At 41.4% G+C, this 16046-nt stretch overlaps 2 protein-coding genes across 4 annotated transcripts in view; both read right to left on the bottom strand.

Annotated features, from left to right (window-relative positions):
• Positions 1–179: 179 nt before the first annotated feature.
• prrg2 (proline rich Gla (G-carboxyglutamic acid) 2) lies at positions 180–7298 on the bottom strand. Of its 2 annotated transcripts, none has more exons than XM_084927184.1 (7): positions 6680–7298; positions 6495–6591; positions 4445–4640; positions 4193–4223; positions 3755–3887; positions 2220–2366; positions 180–530 (listed from the first exon to the last, which is right to left on the bottom strand). In XM_084927184.1, exons 1-7 carry the CDS (start codon positions 6699–6701, stop codon positions 488–490), a joined length of 669 nt encoding a protein of 222 aa, XP_084783310.1. In that variant the 5' UTR covers positions 6702–7298; the 3' UTR covers positions 180–487. The 2 variants fall into 2 exon arrangements, with proteins under 2 accessions (XP_084783310.1, XP_084783309.1); XM_084927183.1 differs by having other exon boundaries at positions 4445–4617; positions 6680–7293.
• A 3192-nt stretch (positions 7299–10490) lies between these two features.
• The window catches only part of rras (RAS related), a 15385-nt gene continuing 9829 nt past the window's right edge, over positions 10491–16046 (bottom strand). For both annotated transcript variants that reach the window (XM_084927189.1, XM_084927190.1), the window contains 2 exons: positions 13122–13240; positions 10491–11561 (listed from right to left, as the gene is read on the bottom strand). In XM_084927189.1, the coding sequence (XP_084783315.1) occupies positions 11477–11561; positions 13122–13240 (204 nt within the window). In that variant the 3' untranslated portion in view covers positions 10491–11476. The remainder of the gene's footprint in view (positions 11562–13121; positions 13241–16046) is intronic.

The following is a 16046-nucleotide window of genomic DNA, read 5'->3' as shown; positions in this document are numbered from 1 at the left end:
TTGGCTGGCGTTCATCGCCTTCCCTCTCTTACACGCATGCACGCCTTCGCAGTGTGCTGTAGACAATTGTAAAAACAAAACAAAAACTAAGCTTCTACAGCAGTTTTACCTTTCTATGACAAACAACACACACATAAAGGCTGCAAACATGTCCAGAAGAACTTCCTCTATAGTGATTCTAATTTAATCTACTACTTGCATGCTTATTTGCTGGCTTTGCAAGTCACAACAAGTTATACAATGACTGGAGGCATGTGAAATTGTTACATGATTTATTATATAAAATGCATCTTGGTTTTTCTTGAAGAACACAAATGCACAAACACAGTCTTAAGTGATCAGACTAGTGACAAATGATTAGCTACGGTCCACTTTGGGACTGTCTTTGAACTGCACTCCTAAGAAAAATATGTATATTTTAAAAAACAACCAGAAATTTTCCCCAAACCATCAGTGTTAAGGTTTCACACAGTGACCTGCAGGGCTTTCATTCATTGTCACCTGGATCAGCAGATACCGACGGCGCACCCCTGTGGTCAAAGACAGGAAGAAAAACTTTGTGAATAGTAGCATGATCAATGAATGTCCAGCTGTTTCCGTTCCTATTAAAAAAAGGCACAGGTTTTTAGAAAGACGGGGGTGCAGTTAGTTTGAAAGCAAATAAGAGAACTGAACTATTTGTGCAACATCTCTAAAGTTAGAAATATCCTGTCTCAGAGTGACGCTGAAAAACTAGTTCATGCATTTATTACTTCCAGGCTGGACGACTGTAATTCATTATTATCAGAATGTCCAAAAAACTCCCTGAAAAGCCTTCAGTTAATCCAAAATGCTGCAGCAAGAGTCCTGACAGGGACTAGAAAGAGAGAGCAGATTTCTCCTGTACTGGCTTCCCTTCATTGGCTTCCTGTTAAATCCAGAATTCAAAATCCTGCTCCTCACATACAAGGTCTTAAATAATCAGGCCCCATCTTATCTTAATGACCTTGTAGTACCATATCACCCTATTAGAGCACTTCGCTCTCACACTGCAGGCCTACTTGTTGTTCCTAGAGTATTTAAAAGTAGAATGGGAGGCAGAGCCTTCAGTTTTCAGGCCCCTCTTCTGTGGAACCAGCTTCCAGTTTGGATTCAGGAGACAGACACTATCTCTACTTTCAAGATTAGGCTTCAAACTTTCCTTTTTGCTAAAGCATATAGTTAGGGCTGGACCAGGTGACCCTGAATCCTCCCTTAGTTATGCTGTAATAGACGTAGGCTGCCGGGGATTCCCATGATGCATTGAGTTTTTCCTTTCCAGTCACCTTTCTCACTCACTGTGTGTTAATAGACCTCTCTGCACTGAATCATATCTGTTATTAACCTCTGTCTCTCTTCCACAGCATGTCTTTATCCTGTCTTCCTTCTCTCACCCCAACCAATCACAGCAGATGGCCCCGCCCCTCCCTGAGCCTGGTTCTGCCGGAGGTTTCTTCCTGTTAAAAGGGAGTTTTTCCTTCCCACTGTCACCAAAGTGCTTGCTCATAGGGGGTCATATGATTGTTGGGTTTTTCTCTGTATGTATTGTTGTACGATCTACTGTACAATATGACTGTTGTTGTGATTTTGAGCTGTATAAATAAAATTGGATTGAATTGAATTGAATGTGTGATTGCTTTCTTCATGCCATCACACACATTTGGTATTGTTTGAGGTATCATTTCATTTTCGATGTGCACATACAACACATACCATACACTTGCAAACACCACTGCATACACCACTTTACACCACTCATATAGACTTTCTCGCATCATGATTGTCATTAATTATCATACTATAATCAGTGTAGCGCATATATGGATGGTTCCATGTTCTTCATCTTCTAGATAAGTGGACCAAAGTTATTTAGACATTGCCTGGGACACCGAGTGCCAATATCTATACGGCATACAAATATTTCAAATTTCTATGCCATTTCATTTATTGTAAACATGAGTACATTTGACAGTTAAATCAAGCACTCATCTGCAACCTTCTTGCTTTCCCTTCTTTGTAATTGTGTCTTTACTCAATCAGTTTCACTTGTGTTGAATTTGTTACACCTGTTTCCAATTAGTCACCTTCCCGTGTATAAATACACAACACGTGTTGTGCTTCTCTCACCAGAATGTCTTAGAACTCTTGGTAGTCAGTCTTTCCAGTGTTCCTTGTGTGTGCACGCTTTGCCTTCCACTTACCCTGAATACGGTGGTGGTGGAGCATCGTGCTGCCCACTGTGATTCAGGGCATCGTTGTAGCTAGGCAGACCTGGTGCAGTGATCCCACCTAGGGGCACCGTCTCCGGAGCTGATGTATGCCCATCTACTGCAATTTGTACTGGAGGTCTGGAACAGCACACAGCACAACACGCCAATTTTAAACCCCTTTAGTTGCTGTATTGCTAATAAACAAAAATAAAAACGTGAAAATGTTTATACACTATATTGCCAAAAGTATTTAGTCGTCTGCCTGTATTTGGTCATGTAAACTGGGCTGATATCCCATTTCTAATCCATGGGTTTAATATGATGTCAGCCCACCATTAGCAGCTATAACAGCTTCAACTCTTCTGGGAAGGCTTTCCAGAGAAGGTTCAGGAGGTTTTGACCATTTTTGCTGAAGCACATTTGTGAGGTCAGACACTAAGCATGTGCCCTGCCTTAGGGGCCACCTATTCCTAATCCTTGATATGTATAACTGAGTGATTTGCATAAATTAGTGCTATTTCTTAAATTTGTAAAATCTGTGACAAATTGTATTGTTTAAATTTTTTAGTCTGTTACTGTCTTGAAGCAACTGTAACCTACATCATTTCCTTAGTGATCAATAAAGTTTTCTGATTCTGGATGGAAGATGAACAACTTTAATAATTGACTAACGCGTTTCGGCTTGTGACCCTGATGAAGGCCACAAGCCGAAACGCATTGGTCAATTATTAAAGTTGCTCATCTTCCCTTAAGTGTTGCTGGAGTTCCTGCATTGTGAATTCTTTCATCCTCTCCATGCACCTTGGAAGTAGGTGAAGTTGTGCCAGAAATCTTTGCTGTGATTCTGATTCTGGTACAGCTGACTCTACTCACCATTAAAGCAAAAGTACTTAGGTCCAAAAAAAAGGAGAGTTCTAGTCCCAGTGAGCCTTGATGGAGTGACTGTGGCTCAGGAGGTAGAGCAAGTCATCTAGTAATCAGAAGGTTGGTGGTTCAATCCCTGGTTTCTCTGGTCGACACATAGCCACATATCCTTGGACAAGATACTAACCCCAAGTTGCTCTCTGATGCATCCATACTATGAATGTGAGTTCTGTATTTTTCTGTCATTTAAAGTTTTTTGACTTGCTTCAATTTTTAGTGAGCCATACCTGGGTTTTGTTCTTTCATTTTTTAAGGTGACAGTGGTTTGTCCGTCTCTTTTGGTTTAATTACTAATAAAAATATTAATAAACTTTAATAAACAATTCTGCCTTCATGTCTCCTTTTTTCAACCCGGACACTTTGTGTTACTTTCCCACATCCCCTGGACCTTTAAGGGAAAAATAACAGTAAATAAATATAAGTTTGCACAAACTCTGGATTAAGATTAAGGGATTAATATTGTCTTCTTGTCTACTTTGTATTTTTTTTAATGGTCTACTGGTTTTTAAAAGACTTTACTGGGAAATGTTACTGGTGTTGGTTAGGGTGTCACTTTGTTCCACATTTCTGTTACCAAATGATCCACATCGGAGTAAACGTACCGGCCAGACCTCCGTGCACCCTTTTTCTTGGCTTTGTAGCAGTACACTCCCAGCACTGTGGCAATTACAGCAGACACTAGTACAGCCAGGATCCCTGCCACCAGACCTGACACGTCCAGTCTGTTTGTATTACCTTCAAAGACAAACATCATCACCCCACTCAAAAAATGTTTCTTCAATAGTTCTCATGTTACTCATTCAGACAATCTGTAGCCAATCACTACAGCAATGACTTCAATTGTGATACTGTTGTAAGTTTGAAGACGTAGATAATACAGCAAAATTGGAAAATATACATTGAAACACACAATCGACAAAAAATAGCAATATGGAAAAAAGAAACTGTCATCCCAACTACTACAAAAAATACATTCATCATTAGTATGCACATTTGAACAATGAAATGAAAAGGTTAGCATAGTGATGCTAAAGTATTACCTTGATTGGTATACGTTTTCCAAAAATTTTCCTAGAAATGGAAGCAAATGAAGTTTAATGAAGAGGTCACCTTGAATAAGTTAAGTCAAATTGCTCAAATACTAAGAGAAAAGGTTTTGTATTTTAAATATTAAAATAAAAATACATGTATATTTAGGTGATAAAAGTGTAAATAATTGTTAAATTAAACTGATAGTTTTTCATTCTAAGACTCCAGATTAAAAAAGGGTTCTACAGTCAAAGGAGAGTCACCGTCTTCGCATTGTCCTCAAAAATCTCTCTGGCTTCCTCGTAGTTGCAAATCTCTTCCATGCACTCCCTCTCCATATCACCAGGCACAACCAGCTCAAAGTCCCAGCTGTTATAGAGCAGTGAACGGGACAGGAAGGATGCAGCTTCTGTCTCATCCACCAACACTGGATCTCCTACAGGGTGTAGTTCATTGTCACTGATAATCAAAAACATAACTCATACGGACATCAAAAGTCAAACTCTCTAGTCTGTTGTCTAAGCTCCAGATTTCCCGTAGTATCTCTGACCCCTCTTTTTATGGTTCATGTGGAGAGGGATGCATTCTCAAATTTACTCAGGGAGCTTCAGCCATCAGACCCCACCAAACACTCCTCAGACAGTGGGATACTGGGGTTTTCTGTGATTTTGTTTAAAATCACAAAGCTGGTTTTGACTGCTCCATCCCTGGATGAGTAACGCTTGGCAAAAAGTCCTTGTCGCTTTCGAGCTCAGATGTCCATTTCTGCTCTTCGTTAGTCAAGTTCTTGTATTCCTGTGCGTGCTTAGTCTAGTAATGGTGATTCAAATTGTAATCCTTAAAAACTCTTGTGCTCTCCACAAACAAAGCACACAATTTTACCTTTGACTTCAGTAAACAAGTACTTATAAGTGCATTTCAGGAGCTCCCAAATTCACATTTCTGATAATCGGTTCCAACACATTTACAGTGAAGCGGCATTTTCTTGCACACACATATGTAAATGTTAAAAAAATAGCCGTCAACAACAACGTTGTGTTATGATTTCACACAAAATCACAAAAAACAAACAGAAAAAAATGTGAAAGCTGAGAGTGTCTGGTGGCTGAAACTGGACAAAACTGGATTATTTACGTTTGAATCCTAATTTTCTGTGGAGGTCCATCATGGACCTACTTTAATGCCAACGGGAGATTTTCAATGTGTTAGCAGTCTCCCTATCATTAGAAAACCACACAACTTCTAAAAATGTATATTATGAATTATAATTGTAATTATTATTATTAATAATAATGTTGTTGTTGCTGAGTATTTCTGAAACTTCTGATCTAATGAAGTTATAATTCACACACACGCTCACCAAAATTAGACCACAGAAGATTAGAAAATGCTGCCTGCTGTGATAAGTCTTGATTTCTGCTGCAACATTCAGATGGTAGCGTGGTATTAAGGTATCTGTGAAAGATCCTTTCAGGATTCTGCTTCCTGTGGTGCTCGGTGCTGTGGGACTGTTAGTTCCAGCTGACCAACGTTTAGTTTAGTTTCACGCACAGCCTACCTGGAGATTCATGCTGACAACCACAGTCACATCTCACTCCAGTGGAGCATCTTAGCGATGTGGGGGAATGAGACATTTGTATTGTGGATATGTGGCTGAGCAACTGTGTGATGCTAATGTTTCCAGTACTTTTTTCAATCTGTACCACAAACAATCCAAGTGAGCTGTGAACGCCCAGCGTACTAGAAAGATAAACCTAATGTGAGTCATACAGAGAGGTAGGATGGAGCATTAGGCGTGATTGCCTTTCTCCTCCTCATGGCGCCCCTGCTCATCACCACTGTAATGAAAACTGATTCTGAAGTACAACTTCACCAGCTCATCTACACAAAGCAGAATGTATATATACCATATATATATTTGTAGATGGTATAGCAGCCGTGGCCGTTTGTCTTGAAACAACTGTAATCTTCACATTTCAAAATTTTGACTTTATTCTCACAATAATGTTTTGTTTTGCTTTTTTCTTAATGGGACCCTAATACTCCTTCATAGGAAAGGCAGTGGTGCTATATAGAATTTGTTTTTATTGTTATTTATTCTAAATTCTGCTACCAAGGAGCTGCTTCTAATTTCACTTAACATCTGATGTTTAATGGCAATAAACTACTCAGATTCACAGAAGAAGAGTTTGGTTTTCCTCTAGTCGTCCTGTTGTTGCAAGGCACGTTTGTGTAACTGAAGCTTGGCACCTCACATTACCACAAATTATAAAGGAAAATTTTATGAAGTGACAGGAGACAGGTGTGGGTTACCTGGTTGGTGTCTGTACGTGACGGAGCAGTGGGCCATCTGCACGAGGGACAGTCCGTTCATCCACAGCAACAATAATGCGGCTATCGAAGCACAAAACTACACAGAAAAAAAAGTGCAAGAGCACCTGTGAAAACACTTGTAGTTAGAAGCCCGAGTATGCTGAAGATGATCCTCCAACACTGACCTGTCCAACACAGCTGCTCCATTTGGCTCCAGTTTGTTCCATCTGTCAAAGTTTTCTTGAAGAAAAACAAACGTATTTCTCTTGGTTTCACCAAAAACAGAGCTAATAGTTACTCCACTTCATTGCGCACTTTATTGCGCTGAGACGATCAGGAAATAATAAACCTGTCGGACAGCATTGCACCTGAAGGGAGGAACCTCCACAAACCGGTTTCACTGTTTACTCACAATATGCTGTCTATGTCCAACCTGGGGAAACATGTCCAACAGACAAGCAACACACGTCTGCCTTGTAACTATAGAAGCGAGTGTAGAAACAGCCTTTAACCTTAATGACAAATATCTAGGACTGCCGTGCCAAGCTAGGGTATCCCCCCATCCCCTGCGTCGGGAGCGCGCACAGGGCAGGGAGCGCGGATCCACACGACTCCGCGTGAAGTTTTACTGAAACAGTGAAACACTAGTGTCGGTACGTCACGGCAGGAAATGATACATGTATTGTTCTCATGTGGATTATTTCAACAAACCGAGGACGGATAATCACGTCTGCGTGGACTCTCAGCGAGTAAACCCCCGTGTTCGTCTATAGAAACACGTCTTGTTTGTCCATATTTTACATATGTGATCATCACTTAAGTTGTTAACCAACAACATGCAGCTCCAGTTATCGCTTGTAACATCAGCTCCAAAACACCACGGCAAAAACCACAGGGTGACGTCACCTGTCTATGGGCGTTAGATTTATTAACAATTAAATACCATATAAATATTTTAAATACCAAATAATGTCAGACAATATTTTCACGGACCGGCCTTTAAGGCGGATAAATACAACATGTGTTTTATTATTAATGTATTTTATGTATTTCTGTTTTATATTACTGTGAAGCACTTTGTGGTTTTTATCCTGTGAAAAGTGCTATATAAATAAATTGATTTGATTTGATTTGATTAAACGTGAATTCACTGTGTAACTCTGTAACTTTATTAGCAGCGTCCTCCTGAAATGCGTCAACAACATTGACAGTAACGTCCTCCTCTCTGCCCCTTAATGCTCTCTGGTCGCTATGGTAACGCGTACATATTTCTTTCAAAATAAGACACACAACTACAACACGGAAAAAACCCAGGGGAACCGAGTTAACGATAAAAACCCTGAAAACCATACATTTCACACCCGAGCTTCAACTCTCGCGGCCCGGTACCAGTCCGTGGCCCGGGGGTTGGGCAGCGCTGGTCTAAGGAGCTTGGAGGGAAAAGCATCTGGACTTCTTTAAGTTGCTTTAGACATTTCACCTCTCATCCGAGAAGCTTCTTCAGTTCTAGGGTCAAATGGTGGAAAGTCCCAAATTTAAGCCCTATGAGAGTGTCCCCCCAAGAGGGACAAAGGACCCCTTAATGATCCTCTTCAGGAATCTCACTGAACCTGACAAGAAAGTGTTAGCCAAAGGACTTAATTTTGCCATTTCTCCTCAACAGTTGCCCATAGTGGACCTCATCACAGCAACAGAAACCACCATAAGGATTAATAAATGATCACAAACAGAAACAGAGCTGAAAGTTTCAGCCTCCCTCCCCAGTGCTAAAGTCCCTCCATGTAACCTCACAATACAAGAGAAGAAGGCCGTCGCTTCCCTGAGCAAAGACCACAACATCACCATATTACCAGCTGGCAAGGGAAGGTGCACTGTTGTTCTAAACACAACGGACTACCACACAAAGATCACTACTCTCCTCAGTGACAATAATACCTGCAAAGCCTTAAAGCGAGACCCCACAAGCAGCTACAAAAAGAAAGTTATAGCTCGCCTTCAAGACCTTGAAAAGGACAAAATCATTGACCGCCTTACATATCACCGGCTTTATCCAGGGGATGCCAAACCCTGCATTTACGGACTTCCTAAGATCCACAAGGAAGGTGTCCCACTCAGACCCATTGTCAGTAGCATAAACTCAGCCACTTATAACATTGCAAAACACCTTGCTACCATCCTTGCACCTCTTGTGGGGAACACCCCACACCACATCAAGAACTCCACCGACTTCACTGACAAGGTCCAGAAACTTACCCTGGATCCAGATGAAACCATGGTGTCCTTTGATGTAGTCTCTCTCTTCACCTGCATACCCACCACGGAGGCCGTGGAGACTGTCAGAAAACGCCTACAAGAAGACAGCTCCTTGGAAGACAGGACCAACTTCACACCCGATCAGACCTGCACACTGTTAAACCTGCCTCACCACAACATATTTAAATACAACGAGGGTTTCTACAGACAAAAACATGGCTGTGCCATGGGCTCCCCCGTGTCACCTATTGTAGCCAACCTTTACATGGAGGAAGTGGAAAGGAAGGCTCTTGGCTCTTTCAAAGGGGGAGTACCCAGCCACTGGTACAGATATGTAGACGACACCTGGGTCAACATCAAGACACAAGAAGTGGAATCCTTCACTGCGCACATTAACGCTGTGGATAAAAACATCAAGTTCACCAGGGAAGACACAAAGGACGACTGTTTGCCTTTCCTGGACTGCACTGTGCACATTGAAGAGAACGGCAAACTCAACATCGAAGTTTACCGGAAGCCCACACACACGGACCAGTACCTCCTCTTTGACTCCCATCACCCTCTGAACACAAACTTGGAGTAATCAGGACCCTACATCACCGGGCAGAACATGTTCCCTCTAAGCCTGAAGGAAAAAAGAAGGAACACACACATGTAAAGGAAGCACTCAAAACGTGCGGTTACCCTAATTGGGCGTTCTTAAAGTCAGCAAAGAGGCACAGAAAAGAAGATCAGACACCAGCGAGGGAGGATAAGAAGGACAGATGCAACAACATTGTCATCCCCTATGTAGCCGGTGTATCAGAAAAACTCAGGAGAGTTTTCTCCAAGCACGACATCCCAGTGTACTTCAGACCCAGTAACACACTCAGACACAAACTGGTTCACCCGAAAGACAAAACTCCAAAACACAGACTTAACAATGTGGTGTTTGCTGTACAGTGCAGCGAGGAATGCCCAGACCTCTACATTGGAGAGACCAAACAGCCACTTCACAAGCGCATGGCACAACATAGAAGAGCCACCTCCACAGGACAAGACTCAGCAGTCCATCTGCATCTAAAGGTCAAAGGTCACTCTTTCGAGGATACCAACGTTCACATTTTGGACAGAGAGGACAGATGGTTTGAAAGAGGAGTGAAAGAAGCATCTATGTCCACTGTGAGCGACCATCTTTGAACAGAGGCGGGGGTTTACGACACCAACTGTCTGCCATCTATAATCCAGTTTTGAGATCCTTCCCAGAGGCCTTAACGCCCACTCACATCCTGGGCCGTCTGACCTCAGGAAATCACATGATAAGGTGGGGCCAGGTTTCACAATGAACTCACCCGAAACCCTGGCTGATTGGAACCCACACCCAGTTTCACACCTTGGCTCATGTGATTAGGCAGAGGATCATTGGGGGTCCTTTTGTCCCTCTTTGGGGGGAAACTCCCACTGGGTTTAAATCTGGGACTCTCCACCATTTGACCTTAGAACTGAAGAAGCTTCTCGGATGAGAGGTGAAACGTCTTCAAGCAACTTAAAGAAGTCCAGACGCTTTTCTTTCCAAGCTCCTTAGACTACGATGACCTGGATGAGAACCTTCACAGACATACTGCTACTGTTGTGTGTCAGCACACAGACAACAGTACGTAGATGGTGGTGTAAATTCTCTGAAATTCATAGACTGACAGTAAAAGGTGACACAACAAAGTTTACAATGAGACACTTATGAGAAAAGACAAAAGAAAAATAAAGTTCAGATAAATGTTTTAATAGTTTATAAAAGTGACTTATTTCAATATATTTTCGGGTTCTGTTCAGTATCTTAACTGTTCTTAGGACATCATGCTTCTCGCCACCTGGAGACCCACGAAGTTGTGACCACACCCTTCCAGTATATGGACAGGTTCTTCTATAGCACTTTCTACTATACTGGAGCACTCAAAACGCTTATACTGCATTTTCACAATTACGATGATAAAGTAGAGAAATACAAAAAAATAGTACAAAACTCCCCAAATACATAGAGTACCACGATGCAACGACACAGCCATCGCACAACACATGGCCAATACTATTATTTGATCAGGATCTTAAATGACATCTGTTATTCATGGATGTATTCAATATTGTTCGTCTTTTAAGACTGACTCTAGCTCCTGCTATGATTCTTCTTTTTGTCTTGAATAATAATACTTCTTTGGAGCTCTCCTGCCCCTTGCAGGAGGGCATGGAAAATGGCATCGCTTTGGACCTTATGACTTAACATACAAAGCCATGCTAAGGGGAAAATCAGCACTTGTCCATTTATGACATGCTAATTTTTGCACATAGCACATTTAATGTCATTTCTTCAGACAGTTATGGATGCCGTGGTGTTGCAGATGCTGATATCTGGATTTGTTTAAAATAGCATCACTGAAGAGTGAATTATATACTACATTTTTTGGTGATATTTCTATTTGTGGACACAAATTATGATTTGTGTTGTAACATTATTATTAATCTGCGTCACAAGTGCCGCCCTGCTGCTGCTCACACCTCTTCCTTTCAATTCTCTACTTAAAATTAAACCAAATTAAATGTTGCTTTTAACAAAAGTGCAAATGTAATCATCTGGAAAGAAACTGATCCACCTTCTCTCTTGCGCTCTCTTTCAAAGACACATACACACTCATATGTACACACAAAAAACACCTTTCTGCAGAGGAATGAGGCTTTGGTATTCATAATAATAGTGCTTAAAGGATGACACAGGGACAGCCACGACTTTTCTCGTTCCCTGTGTGATGAGTTGGAGGAGGGCTCTCCATCTCCTGAAACTGTCTGTAAAGCAGGAGAACAGAAAGGGATTAATCATCCTCACACTTTGCTCCTATTCACAGAGGCGATACAGAGTCAACCATATATGATGCTGGCTTGAATAATGTAAGAAAAATTCTTGGTCACGAAATCCAACGATGTATCTGTTGTCACAGGTTTTGACACAATTTGTTACCTTTGGTTATAAAATACCATGCCAACATTTGCCCAGTGCCAAAATATGAATACTAAACCCAAGTTGGTAATGGTGCTGTAATACAGTGTTTCCCAGGCTTTTAGAGGCACGGTTCATATTTCACATTAGAAAAATCCCGCAGCACACCACTAAACAAAAACGTCAAAAACCATACGGATAATTCTTCCACCAAATATAGCAGAACTGGCTCGGTTTGTCCCCAGTATACCTTTGTTGCTTCCTTCTGACCGCTACTCATGCTAGGGCCTTCATCTGGGTCGCGTTTTCTCCAGGACCAGGTCAGACTGAATACTGTTTCTTTTTAAACATTTATCTATTGCTGTTACGCGCTGCATCGTCTCACAGCATGACTGTTATGTCATTTCTTCTTATTATCTAAGTGACTTATATATGTTTAACCTGAGTAGCGAAAGACGGCGGTGGGTTTGAAAACGATTTGCCGGGAGTCCGGTGTTCTCAGCGGCTCTAGTGAGCCTTGCCCCCGGCTAACTATCGAGCTAGTGGGTAACAGACGTCTCCGAAAACGTCGGAGCGCTTTTGAAAATATGTGGTGTCTTGATAAACTGAGCAGATATTTGAGGTTTACACAGCTACATTCCCGCCTGAAAATATGTTAAACGTTTATTTTGTGACCCAGAAAGAATAATAAGAGTAATATTAAAACTAACTAGCTGCCGCCATTGTTGGAAACTGAGCTGGGCTGCGCTATGAATTCTGGGACACAGCTTCTTCTTCTTCGGGGTTTAACAGCAGCTGGCATCCTTGTACATGCAGTGCTGCCATCTTCTGTTTCAGTCCGTTATTACACTCTTAAATCCTACTACTTATTCCTGCGTCTTTTGGGATCTTACAAAGCTTCAAACGATGCGTCGACTATTAAATCAGTCGTCGGACGTAATCGTGACTAGTCGACTAATCGTGGCAGCCCTATTGTGATTTATGATAAAAGACAGTTGAACAACAAATGCCACCAATAGAAAGCAATAACTGTGTTAAACACACAAGTATGGCTGGAGTTATTGGACTGGACAGTGGCACCACGTCACCACAGCCATCCAGCAGCTCAGTGGCTCCAAGCGTAGGCTTAGCCTCTACACTTGTCTTGTCTGAAAGTAGGACAGATTGATAGACTGTGATATCCTTTTTTTTTTTTTCAGGACACGGAAGCTGCAGACATTTGTTACAAACCAAAAGGTGGACCATCAGAGTTAACACTTCCTAGTGTGAACAGCAGCCAAAATAACAAAAATTTAATAAAATTACAATGTGTGCTGTCGAGAAATGTTAAAGTGCAGTTTGCCCGGCTGTCTGTGCTAGTCCCAGCAGGGAAGTGAACTAAAACAAACTCATATAAATGAGGACTGTACCTAATAATATGCACAAGCTCCAAGAAGGCTTCATCAACATTGAAGCGATTCTTCGCCGAGGCCTCCATGTAGTGGATCCTGTTCTCTCTGGCAAACGCCTGTGCGTCCTCCTTGGGTATCTGCAGACACAATAAACAATATCAAGTCTGAGATCCAGTGCTGTTCTTGTCATCCTGTAAAAATATGCAGAAAACTTGTCACTGTTGTCACTTTGTCCTGAAAAAAATGAAGGTAAGGAATCTCAACAAGTAGAAGGCTTAAAAATCCTGTGGGACAAGACAAAAAAACCCAAAACACTGGGGACACTGAGGTCAAGGTCACAGAGATTCTGAGATTTTTAGTAGACACACCTATTGGAAGTATCTGAACATATCTGAAAGACAAAAAAAACCTCTACAACAGCTCTTGTAGAGTGATGAATCCAATTTTTGCCAGTTCAAAGTATTTTCAAGGGCATGCAGAGGTTAGTGTGACAGAGGAGGATGTTATGGTGAGCTTTGGGCTGCTACAGACATGGACAAAATTGTTGGTACCCTTCAGTCAATAAAAGAAAAACTCACAATGGTCACAGAAATAACTTTAATCTGACAACATTTATAATAAATAAAAATTCTATAAATGTTTACCAATGAAAGTTGGACGTTGCTTTTCAACCATGCTTCAATAGAATTATTTACAAAATAAATGCATGGAACAAGCCTGGACAAAAATAATGGTACCCCTAGAAAAGAATGAAAAGAATGTGACCAAAGGGACACGTTAATCCAAGGTGTGTCCACCAATCAGCATCACAGGTGTCTACAATCTTGGAATCAGTCAGTGGGCCTATATATAGGGCTCCAGGTAGTCACTGTGTTTGGTGACATGGCGAGTACCACACTCAACATGGACCAGAGGAAGCGAAGGAAAGAGTTTAGAAAGAAAATCATAGACAAGCATGTTGAAGGTAACAGCTAGAAGACCCTCTCCAAGCAGCTAGATGTTCCTGTGACTACAGTTGCACATGTCATTCAGAAATAACAGAAGATACATGGGTCCGTAGCCAACCTCCCTGGACGTGGCCGCAGGAGGAAAATTGATGACAAATCAAAGAGACGGATAATCCGAATGGTTATGCTCTGCGGCTGCTTTGCTGCATCTGGCACAGGATGTCTTGAATCTGTGCGGGGTACAATGACATCTCAAGACTATCAATGTATTCTAGAGAGAAATGTGCAGGCCAGTGTCAGAAAGCTTGGTCTCAGTCGCAGGTCATGGGTCTTGCAACAGGACAATGACCCAAAACAGAGAGCTAAAAACACCCAAGAATGGCTAAGAGGGAAACATTGGACTATTCTAAAGTGGCCTTCTATGAGCGCTGACCTCAATCCTATTGAACATCTTTGAAAGGAGCGGAAACATGCCATCTGGAAAAGGTGGTCTTCAAACCGGAAATAACTGGAGCAGTTTGCTCATGAGGAGTGGACCAAAATACCTGCTGAGGTGCAGAAGTCTCATTGACAGTTACAGGAATCGTTGCAGTGATTGCCTCAAAGGGTTGTGCAACAAAATATTAAGTTGTGGGTACCATCATTTTCGTCCAAGCCTGTTCCATGTAGGGCTGCCACGATTAGTCGACTAGTCACGATTACGTCGACTATCAAAATCGTCGATGACTAATTTAATAGTCGACGCGTGGTTTGAAGCTTTGTAAGATCCCAAAAGACGCAGGAATAAGTAGTAGGATTTAAGAGTGTAATAACGGACTGAAACAGAAGATGGCAGCACTGCATGTACAAGGATGCCAGCTGCCGTTAAACCCCGAAGAAGAAGAAGCTGTGTCCCAGAATTCATAGCGCTTCCCTGCTCAGTTTCCAACAATGGCGGCAGCTAGTTAGTTTTAATATTACTCTTATTATTCTTTCTGGGTCACAAAATAAACGTTTAACATATTTTCAGGCGAGAATGTAGCTGTGTAAACCTCAAATATCTGCTCAGTTTATCAAGACACCACATATTTTCAAAAGCGCTCCGACGTTTTCGGAGACGTCTGTTACCCACTAGCTCGATAGCGAGCCGGGGGCAAGGCTCACTAGAGCCGCTGAGAACACCGGACTCCCAGCAAATCGTTTTCAAACCCACCGCCGTCTTTCGCTACTCAGGTTAAACATATATAAGTCACTTAGATAACTTAAAAATGTTATTGTTTGGCTTTTTTCAGTCTTTTATTTGTTCCTGAGTAAATCGGTTTGGCTGAGATTAAAGTTATAGTTTTTACACAGCTGAATAAACATCAAGCAGACAGCTGATTATCAGAAGTGTGAGATGCTCGAGAATTTACTCCAGTGTCCTGTTATATTTTAGATAGCAAGGAGTTTATTAAACTTCACCGAAACAATCTGCAAATTTCATTAAAATTTAATAAACTATCATCTTGTCTTTATTTTTAGTTAGCACAGACCTTACACACTTAAAGCTGTAAGCTAATGATAGTTATATAAGAGCAGATGCTGCTGGTGCAATAAGCTGTACGTTTTATGTCCAATGGATGATGATCTGATTAGTCGACTAATCGTAAAAATAATCGGTGACTAGTCGACTATCAAAAGAACCGTTTGTGGCAGCCCTAGTTCCATGCATTTATTTTTTAAATAATTCTGTTGAAGCATGGTTGAAAATCAATGTCTGACTTTCATTGGTTAACATCCATCGAATTTGTATTTATTTATACTTTTGTCAGATTAACGTTATTTCTGTGAGCATTATGAGTTTTTCTTTCATTGACTGAAGGATACCAACAATTTTGTCCACGTCTGTACGTTGTTGAGCTGTGGTTTTCCAGTCCTTTCAGGACTTGTCTCTGAACCAGTGGTCCAATTATTAATAGAGTAAATGGACTGGCATCTGTATTTTCCAATTTTCCTCTATATTATTTTTAGTAATTTG

The sequence above is a fragment of the Perissodus microlepis genome, chromosome 4 (genome assembly GCF_051167445.1).
Source record: "Perissodus microlepis isolate ML-2025 ecotype Zambia chromosome 4, ASM5116744v1, whole genome shotgun sequence".
Taxonomy (NCBI): Eukaryota; Metazoa; Chordata; class Actinopteri; order Cichliformes; family Cichlidae; genus Perissodus; species Perissodus microlepis.
This window is presented reverse-complemented; position numbering and strand designations above follow the sequence as displayed.

Coding starts and splice junctions, on each gene's coding strand:
- prrg2 (XM_084927184.1), bottom strand. CDS start 6,701: ATGGAGCAGCTGTGTTGGACAG. Junction 4,224..4,444: donor TTGAGGACAATGCGAAGACG/GTGACTCTCCTT, acceptor TTCCATTTCTAG/GAAAATTTTTGGAAAACGTA. Junction 2,367..3,754: donor GGTGCACGGAGGTCTGGCCG/GTACGTTTACTC, acceptor GTGCTGTTCCAG/ACCTCCAGTACAAATTGCAG.